Source organism: Ascaphus truei, chromosome 2 (assembly GCF_040206685.1).
Source record: "Ascaphus truei isolate aAscTru1 chromosome 2, aAscTru1.hap1, whole genome shotgun sequence".
NCBI lineage: Eukaryota > Metazoa > Chordata > Amphibia > Anura > Ascaphidae > Ascaphus > Ascaphus truei.
Genome location: NC_134484.1, coordinates 357,575,710 through 357,597,528, shown reverse-complemented (window position 1 = coordinate 357,597,528; position 21,819 = coordinate 357,575,710). Strand labels below are relative to the sequence as shown.

Here is a 21,819-nt window from a genome sequence, read left to right as displayed (position 1 = left end):
TTTAGAATAACGGTACCTTTCTCGCTAGATAAGTTAAAAAGGTACAAGTCAGGTAGGATGATTATTATCTCAGGTAAACTAGGTACGGTGGATATTACTATAGCAAATCTATATGCTCCCAATGAGTGATAGATAATACACTATTATCTGTTTTTTATAGACTAGACACTATTATGCAATATAAGACAGGACGGTTAATAATCGGGGGAGATTTAAACACTAGACTAGACGCCACAAGAGACAATGCAAAACCACAACGATTATAACTCAAGGTCAAAAAGAGACAAGAGGCTGGAAAAAATTCAAACGGAAAACACCCTGATAGATACATGGAGGACGATGAATCCCACCTCTAGGAGCTATTCATTCTACTCAATCCCACATGACCAATATACAACAATAGACTATATCCTAATATCTAGAGACTTAGCAGATAGTATACTCAGCGCAGAAATGGACAATATTACGTGGTCTGACCATGCCCAGCTAATTAACACTAAAAGATATAAAACAGGGATCTCCTAGGGGGAGGTGGCGACTAAACAATCTATTATTGGGGATACCCAAAACCAGGGACTCTATAGGAGAAGCCCTACAAGACTATTTTCTACAGAACAACAATGAACAGGTTAGCGAATACACTCTATGGGCAGCACATATGGCTACTATCAGAGGTCAAATTATTAGCTTAGTATCGCATAGAAAAAAAGAGAAGAACAAGAGACTAGCGAAACTAAATCAGTGCTTGAAAAAAAAATGAAGAAGAGTACAAGCAGAGACCATCAAACGATATCAGGGAGAGTATAGACAGAAATAGGAGAGAAATTAAAAATGTACTGCTCGAGGACACAGCAAAAGCAATGAGATGAAAGAACCAGCTCTATTATGAGAAAGGGAATAAAGCTAATAAATATCTGGTGTCGAAACTAAGGAACAAAATATCTATCTTAAATATATTCAGTCTAAAAATGGACCAGGATAAAACAATTTTTAATCGAATCTAAAATTAATAGTGACTTTTAAAATACTATAGCAACCTATATAATTTAAACACAGCAGTACAAACGGCCCGAGACAAAAGAGAAGCATTGATCAATATATGGATACTTGTGAACTCTCCAAACTGTATAGCCAAACAATAAACCAGCTAGGCAATAGAGAGCTAAAGAGGTATCGAAAGCTATAAATTCTCTCAAAAATTCAAATGCCCCGGGCCCGGATGGGTTTTCTAACCTATACACAAAAAATTTGAACCTATCTTGAAATCATATCTAATAAGACTATTTAATGATATTTTAAAAGAAGAAAAACAACAGAAGAAAATGCTGGAGGCCGCAATAATTGTAATTCCCAAGGAAGGTAAAGACCCTATGGTATGACCAAGCTATTGGCCTAGAACACTTATTAATACTGATATAAAATTATTCGCCAAAATACTGGCTACGTGCCTAAATAAAGCACTAAACACCCTGGTCCATCCAGATCAGGTGGGGCTCACCCTGGAGAGGCAGGCGTCTGACAATATTCATCGGATTATAAATATAATCCATAATAGTAACAGAAGCCATGGTCCGACTGTAATATTAGGGTTGGATGCAGAGAAAGTATTTGATAGAGTAGCATGGCCTTTTATGTTCCAAGTATTAAATAAAATGGGAATACACAACAGTTTTATTAAAGGAGTCCAGGCTCTGTACACGGACCCAACAGCTATGATGCGGACCTCAGGCTATATCTCAGCTCCATTCCAAATTACAAACAGCACTAGGCAGGGATGTCCCCTGTCACCATTGCTGTTTGCATTGTGTATAGAAGCTCTAGCATCCAAAATAAGATGGAATCGTGATATAAAGGGATGTAATGATAGGGGATAGAGAATACAAGGTGTCTTTATTCGAAGACGATGTCATACTATCACTCACAAATCCAAAATATCACTACAAAAACTATTCGATACAGTAGAAGATTTTGGTATATATTCAAACTTTTAAATAAATCACACTAAGGGCCTCATGCAGTAAACGCTGATAAGCCACGTATCGCCAGCTTCTCGCAAAAAAAGCCTACTGCGATTCAGTAAGCCCTGTGAAGCTGGCGATAAGAGCAAAAATCTCCTGATTTTTTTGCCGAAATTTTTTTTTCCGGCCGACGCGCGGCGATAAGCCATTTTTCTGCACTGATCGCCAGTTTCTCAAACTCGCTGTATTCTATAACCCCCGACCAGCTAATCGCAGCTGATCACTGCTCTAGAATGCCGAGTTCCTCTCCAGATCGTCCCGCCACAAAAAGTTTGCAAGAAGGCGGGGGGAAGCGCGATGAGCAGCGAGAGAGGGGACTTAGAAAAATCAGGTATTTTTCCTGCATCGGATTGATACCGGTAGACTCTGTATCTGATACCCATTAATACCAGCAACCGAGACCACCGACATGAATCCCATGCAGAAAAAATACATTTACAGCCCACTTCATTACCTTAGCGGCCAATGAAGGGGTTAAACACCTGAACTAGGCTTATTGTGGGTAGCAGGGGTGGGTGAAGGGGGTATTTGGCCCTGGGTGTTTAGGCCTTGCAGGGGGGTTGCGGTGGACTTAACCCCTTCATTACCTTAGCGGTTAATACCGCAAAGGTAATGAAGGGGTTAACCCCTCCAGCTACCCACCCGCAGGGCCTAAACACCCATCCTTGGGGCTTATACATCTTCACCCACCCTGCTACCCCACAATACAAAAAAACACATACAAAGCCCCACTACCCACCTCCTAGGCCCCAAATAACCGTTGCAATATCTAATACACTACCCACCCACCCCTCCCATCCCTTAACACATACAGTACAATAAAGGGCAAAATTACTATTATCCACATATGGGTTGTGTATGGTTGTTTATTAAATATTGTAATGGTGTATTGAGGGCCTAGGAGGTGGGTAGTGGGGTTTCTGTGTGTGTGTTTTTGTATTGTGGGTAGCGGGTGGGTGAAGGGGGTATTAGCCCTAAGGATGGGTGTTTAGGTCTCCCGGGTGGTAGCGGGAGGGGTTAACCCATTCATTACCTTAGCTATATTAACGGCTATGGTAATGAAGGAGTTAAGTAAACCCGCAAGCCCCCCGCAAGGCTTAAACACCCACCAAGGGCCAAATACCACCTTCACCCACCCCCACTATCCACAATAAGCCTAGCACGGGTGTTTAACCCCTTCATTGGTCACTAAGGTAATGAAGTGGGCGGTAAATGCATTTTTACATTTTTTACATGTTTAGCTCTTCTAGGCTGCCACGGAGCTTAGCTCCGCCTCCTCGGACGTGCCATGCTCACGTGACACCGTGCACCGCTCCCCAACTGGGTGGCAAGTATTCCTAATGCCCACTTGTCTCCTGGAGCCTAGCCTATCCTAGCCTCCGCAGAGGCCGCGCCTCCGCTCCGCCTTCCTTGCAATTGGTTCCTGTCTCCTACTTATACTCTGCTCTCACTCCAAGTAATTGCTGAGCATAACTAGTTGTAGCCTTGAGCTCCTGCGTTTGTTGTGCCTTGCTCCTGTATTGTCTCTATTGCAGTTTGGATTCTACATGTACCGTCCTGGCTTGACTTCTGAACCCCTCTGGACATTGACCCCGGCTTACCCTCGACTCTACGTACCTCTCCAACCAAGACCATGGCTATACGGACTTCTGACCTCTCCCGCCCTAGACCACAGCTTAACGGACTTTGACAATTCTGACCTCTCCATCCCAAGACCTTGGCAAGTATCAGGACTAACCCGCTCTCTCCAACCCAGACCCAGCTACGTTGACAATCCGCATGCCAGGCACGCTTCCGCTGCTGTGAGTGCGTGTTCTATACTTCCCAACCTCAGTAGCGGGGTCCTGTCTTGCTCGTGGGCAGCGCAATCATTACAATGAGGCCCTAAGTGAGAGGTAGAGCTCATAAGTATGCGGTGACAGTGGTGCTAGCCATCAGCTGGTTTAATAAAATTGGTTCTGCAATAAATACCAATGACAACTTAATACAGTACAGATAAGGTAGAGCATTTCGGACACCTGTACTAAATGAATACTCACCATTTGTACCATTATTGCAGTTTCATAAATACAGATAGACATTATGGTCAATAATTATAATCAGGCTTCTGACATAAGTTACCTTTCAGTGCTGGAAGATACCTTTCAACCCAGTCTTTTAGCAAAAGACTGCTTAGAAAATATGGTCCTATATCATTATGTTTAATGCATATCCCCTCACAAGGTTCTTTTGACGTTGTTGTTTTACCACTATATTTCTTCCATCTCACGTTCAATTACTTTTTACCCAATTTTAAAATAGCTCAATTTTTAGATTAAGCTGCATGAAGTGCAATGACTACAAAGTACAGGTTCTCTCGTCATTAAAGTCTGATATGCAAATATAACAAAAAACACCTACAGTACGGTACAAATATATGCTCAATGCATTTTCTTAAAGAACTGAATACGTGACTTGACAGTAAACTGACAATAAAATATTGGTATTGTGACTGTTATACAATATACTGTAGCATACATCAAAGAACTCATGAACCCTTGTGATATTTCTATCAGAATCTCTATAACACAAAAGCATTCCAGCATTGAAAATACAGTATATAAAAATGAGAAAGCAATACATGTATACTGTATGTTCAGTTAGCACTCAACAATCTTTTGAGTTTGCAATGGTTAGTTTGATTTTCAACGTATTTGAACTCCACCCTTAGAAATCTGACTAAATACATGTTTCATCTCCTGCTACTGAAAAACTCAATTTGAGTTTTTGAAAGGACTTTTTAAAATTAAGACATACATTGCACGTAGATAATGTACAAAACCATGCAATAATACCATTCATTTAATATCAGTAATTCCGCATTTTCAGATCCACAAGAAGACAAAAACATTGCAAGGGGGGAGATTTCCATTTCTTTCCCTACTAGTTCACAACATACACTTTTACTCTTTAGATGGCACAAACTCCCTTGTATGCATCATACTGTATTAGTCAACAGAAAAAAAATTACATTTGGCAAAGGGTTTCCTCGTCGCGAAGCACAATAATATTTTTGCACAGAAGACAAGACTAAATGACAGAGAAAATCTACTTTTCATTTCTCCTCATATCTACCTGTAACCTAAAATTCAAATACACATCATCTGAATAAATATAAAATATTGTTTTTTCTAAAATATGATGGGCAGGTACTTGTAAACACATTTTTATAGTCAATTCACATATGCAGCCATCGATATCACTATTGACCTTTCCATTTTTATTGTTACATCGTTAACTGAAATAAATTTATGGCTAAACTTGACAGTAAAATGAAAGCAAAATTTATATTTACATGCCACTCTATTCAACGGCCAGAACATTTACATATAAACACTGTAAGGAAACTGTAGGCCCAGTTGGGCCTTAAAAAAATAAATTTACTCACCATTCTTCTTGTAAAACATGATTTCCCCCTTGAATTCACTCTTTTCCTCTAGTGACATTTCGATTTCAAGTGTCGTCTGTTCATTTGTTTCAGCACCAAATAAAAATTTACAGCTGCAACTCTTCTGCATGACTTCTGTTCGTGCAAATCCAGCAAGTTCGCAGAAGCCATCTGAACAGTAAACTATAGGGAATCCCTTAGCCACCTGAGCATTAGCAAGGATGAAGTTACTGTCTGTAAAAAAAAAATGGAAAAGTGAAAAAATTAATTACAAAGTACTACATTTACTACATTCTGTTGTGATGGTAATATCCAGTTGAATAAATGTGTGCATGCATGCGTGACAACACACTGTTATCAATATGCGGTTTGGCATGCATGCCTGTTAATGCTATTTCTGGCTTCTAGGAACACTATTCTCTCCAGCGTCATAGTGAGAATATGATTTCATCCTATGTGAAAGCTATAACCTACCAATCTATTTATAACCATTAGATAATGGGTATTTTACCATCACACATCTACGTTCTAGATGTACTAATTGTCGATAAATCGTTAAGAATAATTGGTAAATGGGGAAATTCAAACAGCAGGATATTTTTTATCCATTTAACAATCAATTAATTAAAAATTGCAGATGTAGCCAAATTTACCAGGAGCCATGGAGAAAAAAAGCATATTATAGCGGCTCCGACTAAAGTAAAAGCCGCTGCTGCGCAAGCGTTGTTCATGCTTCTGAATCGGAATTCCACCACATTAAATGCTTCTGACGGGAAAAGCTGTGGTCACGTTTCTGCAGCTGTCCCCGGCAGTGGGGAAAGTATGTCTGGATACATCTGGATACATGCATGATAGGCATAACATACAGAAAAAAATTGCTTGCAGGTGTCAGGCAATAATGGAGATCTGTGATAACTATCCCATTGTCTCCCATTATTAGCAAAAACCTGTATACCTGTAGAGATCTTTGCTGTCATAGAGTACTGTTACAGTAAAACAATAAGTGCAATATCCAAAGGCATCAAATCGCAATGTTTCCCTTGTGATTCTGGATGGGCTATTAGTGCACTGGAAAATAATGCTTTACATCAGGCCTGCACAACTCGTAAAGCGAGAAGGGCCGAACTGCTCCAAAGAAAAAAAAATTGGGCCGCACGGGTAAAATCATCATCATCATCATCATCATCATCATCATCATCATCATCATCATCATCATCATCATCATCATCATCATCATCATCATCATCATCATCATCATCATCTCTCCTCCAGCACCTCTCATTATCATCATCCTCATATATCTCCCCCGGCACCCCTCACCCCCCATGCACCTCACATCATTCTCCCACCATGCACCTCACATCATTCTCCCCCGTGCACCTCACATCAGTCTCCCCCCCTGCACCTCACATCATTCTCCCCCCTTGCACCTCCAATAACCCCCCTGCACCTACAATCAGCCCCCCTGCACCTCCAATGACCCTCCCCTGCACCTCCAATCAACCCCCCTGCACCTCACCCCCTGCACCTCACATCACCCCTCCTGCACCTCACATCACCCCCTGCACCTCACCCCCTGCACCTCACATCACATCACCCCTCCTGCACATCACCCCCATGCACATCACCCCCCCTGCACATCACCCCCCCTGCACATCACCCCCCCTTCACATCACCCCCTGCACATCACCCCCCCTTCACATCACCCCCCTGCACATCACCCCCCCTGCACCTCACATCACCCCTCCTGCACATCACCTCCCCATGCACATCACCCCCCTTCACATCACCCCCCCTTCACATCAGCCCCCCTTCACATAACCCCCTCCTGCACCTCACCCCCCTGCACATATCTCCCCTGCAAATATCTCCCCCCCTGCACATCACCCCCCCTCTCTTGCACATCACCCCCTCCCTTGCAAATCACACCTCCTCCCTTGCACATCACCCCCCCTGCACATATCCCCCTGCACCTCACATCACCTCCTCACCTCCCCTACACCTCCGATCATGGCGGGACTGCGCGCGCTTGCTCGCAAGCAGTGGGCACCGGAAGTGCCGCACTTGAGAGCGGGCTCGGCTCCCCCGGGGAGGAAGGGGAGAGCGGGCTCGGCTCGCGGAGGGAGGGAGAGAGGGCTCGGCTCGCGGGGGAGGGAAAGCGGTCTTGGCTCGCGGGGGGAGGGAGAGCGGGCTCGGCTCGCGGGGGGGAGAGCGGGCTCGGCTCGCGGGGGCAGGGAGAGAGGGCTCGGCTCGCAGGGCAGGGAGAGCGGGCTCGGCTCGCGGGGGCAGGGAGATGCAGCTCGGGAGGAGGGGGAGGAGGAGGAGGGGGGGAAAGCAGCGCCCGCTGGCCACACAGTGAATCCCGCGGGCCGCGTGTTGTGCAGGCCTGCTTTACATGGTCCTGCGGCACCAAAGGAGTTCATAGTAAAGACCCAACCCATCCTTCCAACAAGAAGCATTGTTAAAATAGTAAAATCATCATCATTTTAATAAACTAACACTATAGTAGCTTAATTGGCTAGCTAGGCTTACTCAATCCATGGTTATCTGGCCCCTAATAAAATGGAGGTGACAAGACGCAATTGAGAATCCTTAAAAATACATACATCTAACATATCTACAGTATGTTAAGATTGAAGGCTAATTGGTGATCTGAATACACTCATAACATACCTGTATAGTAATAAACTGAGAAAGCTCAGTATCTCCAGATTTGATATTTGATTTTATTCACTTTTCCCAGTTTTCCATGTTCTGCTCATTTCCATATATTTATTTAAGGAATTGTGTCACTATCGATTTCAGCAGGTGCTTATTTTGCTCCATTTGGTACTTTTATTACATTCTCCAATTCAATCTCTCTCTATCCTGATAAAGGTGCAGACAAGCACCAAACTGTTGATCAAATAATATATTATATTTAGTGATGCTGAATTTTTTATATTATGTCACGATTGGACAGCTCACTGCTGTTAAGAGCACCCAGTAACTTTTTTTAAACTTTCTTTATGTATCAGCTTGCAGGTTGAAAGTATCTAGGAGTTAAAATGATAAAATGTAATAACATTATTATGTCATTTTTTTAATCATCTACTCCAGTTTGGCTATTGTTATCTTGACTAACAAGATATACAGTACATACTGTAGTGGTCATTATTTATATATCAAGATTGGCAAAACTCCAGCTTGGAGTATATGTAATGTAAGTGATTTTTTTTCCAGTAACACAGTATTGGATTTTAGTGAATAACTTGTGAATGTCATTTGTAAATAATTGTTGATAACTATTATATTTAACATATCACATGCTGATTTAAATTAGGCACTTTAAATATCTATATATAGATGTAGCAAGACTTACTGTCTAAGGAGCTGCATCTGGAAAAGCAAGAAGTGGCAGCTCCAGAGACTGTGTCTGCTACGGTGGCATTGTGAGGATCTATGCTACTGGATCAGACTCCCCGCAGCACTAATCATCTGGGGCCAGGGAAGCTGCAGCCACATGACTGTTGCTTTTCCCTGTGCCAGAGACAGTCCCTCATGCTACATCTGTACCTGTATTGCAGATTGTACTGTATAACATATTTGTATTGTATATTTTCAAATATTGACCGTCAGTGAATCACTATTTTTAACATACTATTCTTATTTTTATTTGCATAAAAGAAATCAACAAAATAAATGAATTCATTAACACAATCTTACAATTGCTTTCAGGCCCGACAGGAACAAAACTCATGACCTTTAGCTATTTAGGGTAGCAGCTACAGTTGCAGTGCGACTTACTGCCCCTGGCACCACGGACAAAGAAGCGAAAGTCCGTGGTGCTGGGGACAGTGTCGAATGTGGCCTGTGAGGATTAACACTGCGGGGGTCCATGCTTCTGGATTCCTGCAGTGTGAATCCTTCTCTTTTACAATTATCCCCTTACCTGATCTCCTCTGCTCCATGTGCTATCTTCACCCACATGCAGCCGGAACTCACTCTTCCTGCTCCAGCACTGTCCAACCCCCTCATGACATCGATGGCTGGATATGGGTATCTACATCAGGAGGACGAATACTATAGGACCATATTTCGTCATCTATGTCATCTAGCAGGTTGGAATGTGTTAAAAAATCCTGCCCAAAAACCATTGATGATGTAGATAAACTGCGCAAACTGTGTGGCACAGGATTTTTCTGGGGGGGCGCGGGCAGTTGCTCTTCCCCAAGGCATTAAAATTAAATGCCTGGGGATCACATGAGGCCTCTGGAACCTCAACTTACCTTGCTTCAGCCGGGATCTGGAAGCGTCTCCATGTCAACGTGGCCTCTAGGTTTGCATTTGTTTAACATGTGTTTGTCCTAAAACTATTTATTGTTCCATCTTTCAGTATTGCCAAGGTGAGATGGATGATCCAAGGACACATTCCTTTTATTGTTTTATTCTGGTCTCACTTCTCAATAATTAATATTTCTTACACTGTGAAAAACACTCTTGTTTTAAGTGTTATATGTGTGAATCACCGATCTCCCTTATTCATATGTATTAAGTTGATAAATATATTTTAGATAGTATTTTTTTCTTATAATAATAACAGGGTGAAATTCCAGAAGTCTCTCTCAAAATACTGTAGAAGAGAAGTTGCGTATGCTCTCCTTTACAATGAAGAAGTATGAAATTACACATCTGGACATTGCATCAAGGGACTTCTGTCAACTAGTAACTTTGTATAGTCCCTTTCTGGCTTTCAACAACCCCTTCAAAGACCCATAATCATAATAAGGACTCCAAACAAGCCGCCGAGTCTGGCATCAGAGTAGATCTAGTCTTGTCTCTACTACACCAGAGAGGGAGACCTAGAACAAACGGGTGTGGCATTGCTTCCAATCCCATCTTCCCTCCCTCCTCCGAGTCCCCCGACAATTAGTTGTGACTTGCACTACGGATGTCTTTCGGTCAACCTGCTGCTGGCATTAGCAAGCTGGCTATTCAAGACCAGAAAGCAGTGTTTCTAAGGGGAGGTCACAATTAATATCATGCTGTGGTTTTGGGCACTGGTGCACTCACGTATATGGGAAGGGTACACCCAGGCTGAGCTCACTGGGACAGCTTAGAGTTTGCTTTCCTTCCAGTGGGCATAACAGGTGGGGTGGTCCTCCTCCATTTGGATTATTTTACTTTTAACATCTTTCCTTTACCTCCCTGTTTTTGTGCACTGTATATGCAAGTTACAGTGCACTTGTTTATTGTCGGTAAGTTTTATCCTTTGTTTATGTGTTTTCTCTTTTTCTTAAAAAACAAAACAAAAAAACAATAGGATGAGACATGCATAAAATCATAGCAGTTATAACAGGCACCAATGTTGGGACTCGGTCTGGTCTAAGCACACATAGGCAGAGAAAAATAAATGGCTTACAGAAATAAATAAATTGGAGAGTGTGGGGAAAACTGACAGCCAGGTCATACGATTATTCTTCATAATTAATCGTAATAACTTTTTTTCTTCTTCTTTGGTTTGTTACATAATTGACAACTAATAGTACTACTGCAGTACCTTTCAAATAAAGTAATTAGCAGTAATTATTAAATATGTCCAATGACTGAGTACCATTAAATGCAATTAGGCATGTTGCCTCTAATATGAAAAACCCACCATTAACACACCCTTGAACTAGAAAAATACGATTAAGGCCAATAACATAGTCTTGACCTAGAAAATCATGTTTAATCTACCCTATGTTACCCTCTTAATCGGACATTTTTCTTTTTAAATTCACAAAAAATTTCGCTTGAGAATAGCCATATATTCTCTTTAATTTTGAATCTGCTGTGGATTGACCAGGTCCTTTGCGCTGTGGAATTCGGATTTTTTACAATCTGAAAATCTGTGCACTTTTGGCGGATTTGAAAGAATCTACAGATGCTAAAGTTGCTGAAATCTAAACTCAGATTTCAACGTGCAGATCGGATTTTGTCTGAAAAGGAAAACCTGGGAAGGGGATTTGAACCAGTCCGCCCATCTCCAGTAATAAGTAAGAGTGCATGGTATCCTTATTTTAGTATATGTTTTTTTACATTATTAAATGTTAAAACAAAAAACACTGTGCACCAGAGGTGAGTTGATAATAGATTTATTGAAAACATACAACACGCATCAATAACTTACAATTAAATAAGTACAAATATGCTTCACAATGCGTTACGAGTGTCAGAGGTCCATGTATGTTATTCTGTAAGGACATGGTGTACCGGGTCGCTGACAGCAACTTGCAACTCCTGGAGAAGCAGGGGCATACAAGCGTCACAGCAAAAGACGCTGAGGTGTGATGATGCGAGTCGTGAGATACGCCACATGAAAATTGTAACAGCAATACCTCAATGCATTTCGCACGTGTAACATGCTTCATCAGGGAAAGACCATCAGGAGAATCGCATCGGCCACTCAGAACGCAGTGTGGAGCATATTTTTACTTATTTAATTGTTAGGTGTTTTCATTACATTTATTAGCAACTCCCCTCCGGTGCACGGTGTCTTTTTGTTTTGGTTGTTTGGGAACCGGAGAGTCTCCCGGTGGGTGAATGGAGCATCCACTTTAGACATCAGCCACAAGGAGGTGATCTTCACTTCAGAAAGTTACCACCTTTTTCCATTGTGGGAGTGTCTGCACAACTGGACTTTTCTTCGGATTATTAAATGTTACTCCTAAATATTTTGTAACACGAATTCTTGAAATACCAATTTTTAAGAACAGCATCCTTTTTTTTATTTTTTATTGTTGGCTAGTCATTTTCACAAAAAAGACACTGTACTGTATTTTTACTTACGGAATAACATTATGGAAAATTACATATTTCTTTTTTTATTCAGAAAGCATCTGCGCAATCAGATTAGTTTACTCCTGGGTTCCCTGTTGTTTACATTGCAATTAACTGAGGTTAAAGCCATCAATCTTTCCTATCTAATCTGATTTAAATCCTTTACAAGCAGAGGTCAATTCCAAATGGAAAAATCATATTCTTGTAATGTGTTGCCACAAAATTCCTGTGTAACTATTTTATAAGAAAGTAAATGATTATTCTTACATGGGTTGGGAAACTTAAAAATAAAAGAGATTTTTAATAAAAAAAAAAATATTCTTTTAACACAGCAATATTATCTAAAATAGCCATCTACATTCTTGCTTTTCATTGAATAATGAATGAATAGGTTTTATATTCTAACTAACACAAAGGACGAACGGTTACCATAAACTTGTAGAATAAATTAAAGCAGCAATCTCACATACCAGTTTTTTTTTTCATTATTGATTTTTCTACAGAATTCAAACAAAAGGACCCTTGAGAGCTGAAGCTCAATATTTGCTGACTTCCCAATTCCGAGATACTGACCAGTTTAATGGCTGATGTTTTCTTTAAAAAAAAAATAGCTGGTAAGTTTTACTGGTCATGCGGGCCAATAAGATGTTGAAATATCATCTCAAGATGACATTGTAGCTTCCTACTGTATGCTTATATATACAACAAAACACTCTTGGGATCTAATGTTATAATTATAACCGCAAGTAACTCATGGCAACTCAGCCAGTAAGTATATAAAAATAGTGTGCTTTAGCCATTGGAAGAACCTGTGATTTGAATTATGTATCAGAATCCAAGATGTTAAATTGACCCACGTACTTTGGTTTTGATTCTAAAAAAAATGGGTTTTGGTTCTGCCAAAACTTTGCTTTTTGTTTACGGCAAAAATGTGAATTTGATGAAAACAAAATAATAATGTCAGGTAATGTGAAGCTATTTTTCTCTTCCTATTTAAGAATGTGTCAAACATAATAATATTACGTAATAATGGGGTTCATGTCTGTTGCTTCCACTGACCAGCAATGAACTGGAAAGATAAGATAGGACTAATTTGAAGGATGAGACTATTTTAGAAAGACCATTTTAAATCAAGAATGCTATGTTTCTGATAGTGGATGGATGACGCTACAGTATTTCAAAGTAAAACAAGACAAAAAGATAATACAGTATATCTATATATATAATCTCATCCTCATGATCTTTAATACTTGTGGATCCACTGCTGGATGAAGGCAGCCCCAATGATCTTCCACGTTCTGCAGTTGCAAGCCTCTCTTCTCCACGTTGCTCCAACAAATTTTCTGGTTCATCCTCCCATTTTAGATTTTGTCATCGCCTTTGTCTTTTAATCTTACATTGTTACATAGTTACATAGTAGATGAGGTTGAAAAAAGGAATAGGTCCATCAAGTTCAACCTATGCTAAATTTAGACAACAGATACTTTATCCTATATCTATACTTACTTATTGAGCCAGAGGAAGGCAAACAAAAAACCCCATTAAGGGGAAAAATAAATTCCTTCCTGACTCCAAGAATTGGCAATCAGATTAATCCCTGGATCAACATCCTTCCCATGTATACTTATTTGGTATAACCCTGTATACCTTTCCCATCTAAAAAGATGTCCAACCTTTTTTTGAACAAATCTATTGTATCTGCCATCACAGTCTCCATGAGTAATGAATTACTGCACCGACACACTTTATTCGAGCAAATACCCGGTATGTACCTGGCAGATACCTGGAATGCGCCGCTCCTCACCTCTGACAAGCCCCGTTGCATTTGCCTTCCCAGCCTGGGTTCATGCCTGGCTGATGGGCGGCTGATCTGTTAAATGATAATGATTAGGATTTAATAGGCTGCAATGCTTCGCGTGTCTACCAGATGGCATAAATTCATGAATTGTAATGCAGTATATATATATATATATACTGTGCAGTATTGCAGCCAGCGGGAATAAAATGCTTCAATCCCTGCTTGGAAAATAACTCAATGCACTCGGGCAGAAAACAGTCACAAACCTCAATACACCCGGGTATACCCGAATTCGTGGGACTAGCCGAGCTCGAATAAAGTGTGTCGCCAGTGTACACATTTTAACTGCCCTTACTGTAAAGAACCCTTTCCTTTGTTGCTGGTGAAATTTCCTTTCCTCCAACCTTAATGGATGGCCTCGAGTCCTTAGTACTGCCCGTGGGATGAATAGTTCCTTTGAAAGCTCCTTATATTGTCCCGAATATATTTGTATATAGTTATCATATCCCCTCTTAGACGCCTCTTTCCTAATGTAAATAAATCTAATTTAGCTAACCTCTCCTCATAAGTTAGATTGTCCATCCCCTTTATTAATTTGGTGGCTCTTCTCTGCACTCTCTCTAGTTCCATAATGTCTTTTCTTAGGATTGGTGGCCAACATTGTACTCCATATTCAAGGTGTGGTCTTACTAGTGCTTTGTAAAGAGGCATAATTATGTCTACTTCCCTTCCATCCATTGCCCGTTTGATGCAAGATAAGATCTTGTTTGCCTTTGCAGCTACTGCATGACATTGGGCACTATTGCTAAGCCTGCAGTCTACAAGCACTCCTAAATCCTTCTCCATTAAGGATTCCCAGAATATATCTCCATTTAATTTGTAAGTCGCCTTTTTATTCTTGCATCCCAAATGCATAACTTTACATTTATCTGTATTAAACGTAATTTGCCATTTACCTGCCCACGTTTCCAGTCTCTCCAAGTCCTTCTGAAGAGAAATTACATCCTGCTCTGATTTTATTACCTTACACAATTTAGTATCATCAGCAAAGATGGAGACTTTGCTCTCGATCCCAACCTCAAGGTCATTAATAAACAAGTTAAAAAGCAGGGGTCCCAGTACCGATCCCTGAGGTACTCCACTCACGACTTTAGCCCAACCTGAAAAAGTTCCATTTATGACAACCCTCTGTTGTCTGTCCTTTAACCAGTTTTCAATCCAGGTGCATATATTATTACTGAGTCTAATTTTCTTTATTTTGTACACCAACCTCTTGTGTGAAACCGTATCAAACGCCTTTGCAAAATCTAAGTAGACCACATCAACTGCATTACCCTGGTCTAAATTCCTACTTACCTCCTCAAAGAAACAAATAAGTTTAGTTTGGCAAGATCTATCCTTCATAAATCCATGCTGACTATTACTAATAATTTTGTTTTCCATTAGGTATTCCTGAATATTATCCCGTATTAAACCTTCAAGTAGTTTCCCTACTATTGAAGTCAGGCTTACAGGTCTGTAATTTCCTGGTTTTGATCTAGCTCCCTTTTAAATATAGGCACCACATCTGCTTTATGCCAATCTTGTGGTACTGAAATAGAGTCCTTTAATATTAAATAAAATGGTTTGGCTATTACTGAGCTTAACTATTTCTGAGCTTGTCTGGTATCAATAGATACCACTATAATATATATGTGGATCATATAAAGTATACAATAAATGACAGTTGAAAGTCTATGTCCACATTAACAATGTGGTACCGGCTGGTACCACTGGGCTCCATAATCCTTTTGGCGATTAGGGTGCCTAGTTAGGTACACCCCTCTGGTATGGCTTAGTTCTCATCAATGTCTATTTAGGAGCCATAGGATGGATGAGACCCACAAATGGTAATAGGGACACACAAGGGGTGGTATCCAAAGTCCTTACAGTCCTGGTAAAAGTTCTGGCTCTGACCATTTCTGAGACCGCAACCACGAACGTTGTCAAGGCTCATGGGAGAGTTGAGTTGAACCTGCCTCTAGGATCTTGGAGTCTTGTTCATTGTGCAATTTCAATCGTGTGTTCCCAGCACACTTGGGGATTGGAAAGGCGATCACCTATTCTCATAAGGTTGCCATTCTTAATTGTAGCATTCAATCTTCCAGAAGGAACTCTCTTTAGTGAGGTCCCTTTTTCTGCTGATACAGCTGATCTTGTCTGCAGCGTTTCCTCCTGAATGCAACTTGAGACATCCGCATCCGCTAATGATGTCATTATACCCCTGAGGAAGTGGATCCATCCGCGAAACGCGTAGGGTGATGTCACAGCCCCCGCAACTCAGAACCCAAGCGCTCGTCCCCACATTCCCCTGACATCGTGGAGCTAAATTGCCAGTACGCAAGTCTGCTTTCACAGCAGGCGGTGTCTCGCGAGAGAGATAAAGTCTTAGCAGACTTCGGAGAGGCACCAAGGCCACGAGCATGAACGGCCTGATGGCAGCATCAACAAACCCACAGCAGACGGAGAGACTCTGGAACCACCCAGCTGGCCTGAGATGAGACGGAGTATTACCTCTGCAGATACTGAAAGTGGAGTGACTGCAATGTTACCGTGGACGTTGACAATTATATGCGCATGTCCTACCTACATCTTGTAAGTAGGATTCTATAGGAGCCTGACACGGGAGCTGTGGCAGTTCATGTTTTTAATTTTTTGTTTTATGTGTATTAAATATTCCCATTTTTTATATGCTTGCTCTAACACTCTTTTTTCTGTATTGATTTTCACCCTCATTGGTTTGGGAATTAGTTATTTAACTGTATCACACTATGTTGCTGTGTTCTTTTCTTCACATGTGCTGACTGATGGTTGGAATCACCATCCCCTCTCTGGAGGCGGGCACAGCCATCGTTAATTAACCTTATATATTACTTCACGGTTGTGTTTTCCTATTCAAACCATGTCTTAGCCATATCCAAGTGAAAGAAAGGCTTGGCAGTGAAGAGAAAAAAGGTTATATCGCTGATACCCACAGAAACGTCTTTATATCAGAGAAGTGTGACCTAGGATGTAAAGGAAGATGTCAAGAGAAAGATTTCCTGAGGATGATTGGCAAGGAACCCTCTAACGACAAATCAAACAGTTGGGTGGCTCTGCCTCCATTCCATATACCCAGTGAACATCTTCTAAACAAAATAGAAGGAATTGGGAAATCCCCACAAACAGATCAGTGGCACCATGTGCATACAGACCAGAAACCTGCAGACCATGCTACTGGGTTTGTGTCTACAGCTCACCTGCAGAGCACGTAATCACCAACAGAACCAAAGGCTCTGCCACAACCTGAGGAGATGGCATCGGTTCCAGCAGACACATTTGAAGTCTTAATTCCAGAAGTAAACACAGAGATCCGCCCTCAAGTCTGTGCTCTGGTCACAAACGTGACATCTGAGGATATGCAAGAATCCCATCATTCCTCAAAATGGACAATGTTCCAGTGAGCGTATGCACGTCTCAAGCATGTAACCCCTGCTTTTGGATACACACTTGGTGGTAAAGTAGACAGCCGTCGTGATCCGCACTTCTGCAAGAGATTAGCGCAATAACAGAGGCAAAAAAGATTGTCTTCAGTTGCATTCAGGAGGAAACGCTGCAGACAAGATCAGCTGTATCAGCAGAAAAAGGGACCTCACTAAAGAGAGTTCCTTCTGGAAGATTGAATGCTACAATCAACAAGGGAAACCTTATGAGAATAGGTGATCGCCTTTCCAATCCCCAAGTGTGCTGGGAACTCACGATTGAAATTGCACAATGAACAAGACTCCAAGATCCTAGAGGCAGGTTCAACTCAACTCTCCCATGAGCCTTGACAACGTTCATGGTTGCAGTCTCAGAAATGGTCAGAGCCAGAACTTTTACCAGGACTGTAAGGACTTTGGATACCACCCCTTGTGTGTCCCTATTACCATTTGTGGGTCTCATCCATCCTACGGCTCCTAAATAGACATTGATGAGAACTAAGCCATACCAGAGGGGTGTACCTAACTAGGCACCCTAATCGCCAAAAGGATTATGGAGCCCAGTGGTACCGGCCGGTACCACATTGTTAATGTGGACATAAACTTTCAACTGTCATTTATTGTATACTTTATATGATCCACATATATATTATAGTGGTATCTATTGATACCAGACAAGCTCAGTAATAGTTAATCAACCTTATATATTACTTCACGGTTGTATTTTTCTTTATTGTTCACCACTATTTATATAATTCAATTGTGGTAATCGATTTTATTTATGTGCCACTATTTTTCTTTTTCATGATATTTGGTCACTAACGTACGGTGGTTAGTTTTTAGTTGGCAGCCCCATTTGTTATCACTGATTAAGTATAATTGTCATTACTTAATACTTGTTTAGCGCTACACACACACAATTTTTTTCATGGTTTGAATAGTGATGCGAGTCCATATTCTATTATATTTGTTCTTCGGGCATCAACATAGTCTGATTTGTGCCCTTTGTAAATACATATGTTGCCCACTATTACCAATCCTAGGTCAAGTCTTTGGGCTTACAGGGCGTTAGTGGGTCCGTTGCGCTGTTTGCTGATTTTGTGCAGAGACCTGGACCAAAAGTTGCGTGTCTGCTCGAGGACACCGTAGCCGGCACCTGCACTGAGGGTGATCAGTCCTGTAGACCGGATGCGGCGAACAGGAGTATACTGCACCGTAGAGCGGGAGGCTGACGTTGTTGTCCTGGAGCAGATGTTTATATGTGAATTAATTGTTATCTCTCTCTTATTTCTAAATAAATGCATTTTTATTGATCCGTGTGGCGCTGTCTCCCACTATATGCGCCCTGAGTGGCCTATCCCTGACGCACAGATGGACAAGTAGTGGGACTGATTGACAAGAAGAAAGAAATCAAAGATACCTATAGCAATACCCAGTACCTCACAGGCCCGTGTGAGTACATATTCTATATATCCCCATCACCCTTGTGTTTTTATTCACCTGTCTGGCATTGATTTTGGCCCTCGTCTGCGCCCCTTTGTTTCTCTTTTTTTCCTATGTTCCTTGAGGATCGCGGGAAGATCCTCTCCCAGGGATGGAGCAACAGACACTGAACATTTGATGTGTGGTTTATTTATGTGTTTATTTTGACCTCATTCATCTGTTCAGCATTTATCATTGTGCAAAGGGAGCGCCCCAGTTTACTTCCATTGATTTTGTGCACTCTCAGGATGTTCCTGCCAAGCAGTAGTAAAATATGGACATCTTTTTTTAATGGCGGGATGCGTCGGCTATTCCCCTAAGGTGAGGGTTTTGACATGCTACGTTTGGTGTGGGAATCTCGCTCCTGTTCATTGCCATCTGATTACATTCTATAAGCGTAGGGAGCTGTATTTTTATCCTACAATCTATGGAACATATGATGTAGCCGTTTGCTCTCCTCCCTGTTGTTTCCATGTCCTGCACATGTTCTGAGTGTTTAGAGGGAAGTATTGTCTCATATGTTGAATAAGTCAAAGAACTCTGACCTGACTAATGATCGATTGCTTTGGTCATCGATGATGGTGTACATTCTTGTAGCCCTCTCAGGTTGTCCTTTGGGATGTATTGTGACAAGACATATTTTGGAGCAGCATTTGGATGCGACAGATGGTGTTTTCTCTTCTTCCTCCTCCCCGCTATGTTTTGTCATGGGGGTAGGGGCATTGACTTGGTCAGGTATGAATATCTCTGGGTGTAAAGCTGCTACATACATGTCACTATCACACTCTGTGCATATGATAGCTTCTTCACAGTCTCTGAACAAGTGACTTGTGGAAGGCAAGCATTTGAAGCAAACTCTAAGTTTCTTGAGTAGGTTCCTACGTTCCTCTATGGGCTTCATTCTAAACCCAATACCCTTGTTAAGTGGATGTGTTTTTTTGTGTATGGAACATTCCCTGTTTGGGTCCTCTGTCTTCCCGCTTGTAGTGATAGAATGGTTTGGATGTGTATATGTTGTAGGAGACACGTCTGTCCTGTGGACCGACATAGGCGTTCTGGTGTTACTTGGAACACACAAGATGGCGCTCAATACCTAAACACAGTGAATAATATAATATATAAACACTTAATGGAAAAACTATGTATATAAATGTGAAGGTGAACACAAAATACAATGTAAAAATAAAGACACTCAAACCCTTAGACGGACTGTTTCAAGGTCCACACGAAACATAGGAAGAAAAAACCAGGGGAGCGTAGATACCTTTAAAAAGAAAAAAAGACAAACATAGTGCAACCTGTAGCAAAATATGTTATAAGGAGCTCCCAGCTGGACACCACATACTAAGGCCAATGCCTAATAGGATATATCAGCAGGAACAATTCGGAGGAGATAATCTTTAGAAAAGAGAAGCACACATGCAGTATCCAATAAAATACAGTTTATCCAAAAATGATAAAAGTGGAGGCTTACAGAATCCCAATGGGAAAACAGCATTGACGGTGGTGATCTCAAGACCACATCACAGCGTCTCTGTGTCAGCAAACCGCCACGGTACACTTCAGCCTGGAGCCGTCTCGTCACTTCCGGTCTTGGGGCCATCACGTCACTTCCGGTTGCGCCGCCGGTAGGAAAACAGCTACGGATACCCAGGCACTCTCTCCTTCTTGATTAAGAGGTCACGCTCAACGCGTTTCGCCGTTCTTGCAGACGAAGCCGACTGCAAGAACGGCGAAACGCGTTGAGCGTGACCTCTTAATCAAGAAGGAGAGAGTGCCTGGGTATCCGTAGCTGTTTTCCTACCGGCGGCGCAACCAGAAGTGACGTGACGGCCCCAAGACCGGAAGTGACGAGACGGCTCCAGGCTGAAGTGTACCGTGGCGGTTTGCTGACACAGAGACGCTGTGATGTGGTCTTGAGATCACCACCGTCAATGCTGTTTTCCCATTGGGATTCTGTAAGCCTCCACTTTTATCATTTTTGGATAAACTGTATTTTATTGGATACTGCATGTGTGCTTCTCTTTTCTAAAGATTATCTCCTCCGAATTGTTCCTGCTGATATATCCTATTAGGCATTGGCCTTAGTATGTGGTGTCCAGCTGGGAGCTCCTTATAACATATTTTGCTACAGGTTGCACTATGTTTGTCTTTTTTTCTTTTTAAAGGTATCTACGCTCCCCTGGTTTTTTCTTCCTATGTTCTGGTGTTACTGTCATCCATCTTTCATTCTTGAGGTAGCTTGCACTAGACACGGCTGATGTATTTAGGGCAAAGTTATGGAAATTTCTTGCATTAGCTGATTCACAAATAAAGTTTGGGAAGAATGAAAAGGGAGGAAAGGCAACTTCCTTCTCCATTTTGTATCTTGAACCTTGTGAGATCCATCTTTTTTGAAGGTTATGTGGTACCAGTAGCTTCTCCAGGATGGGTCTCACTCCACGAGAAGTGTCTAGAAAGTTGAGACCTGGTAGAAATGGATCGGCTTTTGCAGACTCTAATTCCCGCAGCAGATCTCCAAGCTCCTGTAACTTTGTATTGTCTTTGCCTGAGATGCTGAAAAAGTCGAGGGGGGTTGATCGGGCATCTTTGGTGTGTGTGTAGAGTGTGCGTTTTGTGCAATGGTGGTTGCTTGGGAAAACCTAGCAGTTGCCTCTTCCTTGTGTGGTGGTTGCTCGTCGATGAGAGGAGCTATGTGTCTCTGTGCAAGTGTATGTGGATTGCGAGTCTGTGGTAGTGCATCCATATGCATGCGAGCATATGCCTTCAGAATAACAGCACCTTCCTCATGTG

General features: G+C 41.6%; 1 protein-coding gene across 2 annotated transcripts in view; it reads right to left on the bottom strand.

The window, feature by feature from the left end:
- KCNH8 (potassium voltage-gated channel subfamily H member 8) overlaps positions 1–21,819 on the bottom strand; it is a 672,749-nt gene that overhangs the window by 452,464 nt on the left and 198,466 nt on the right. For both annotated transcript variants that reach the window (XM_075586916.1, XM_075586915.1), the window contains exon 2: positions 5,446–5,679. In XM_075586916.1, the coding sequence (XP_075443031.1) occupies positions 5,446–5,679 (234 nt within the window). The remainder of the gene's footprint in view (positions 1–5,445; positions 5,680–21,819) is intronic.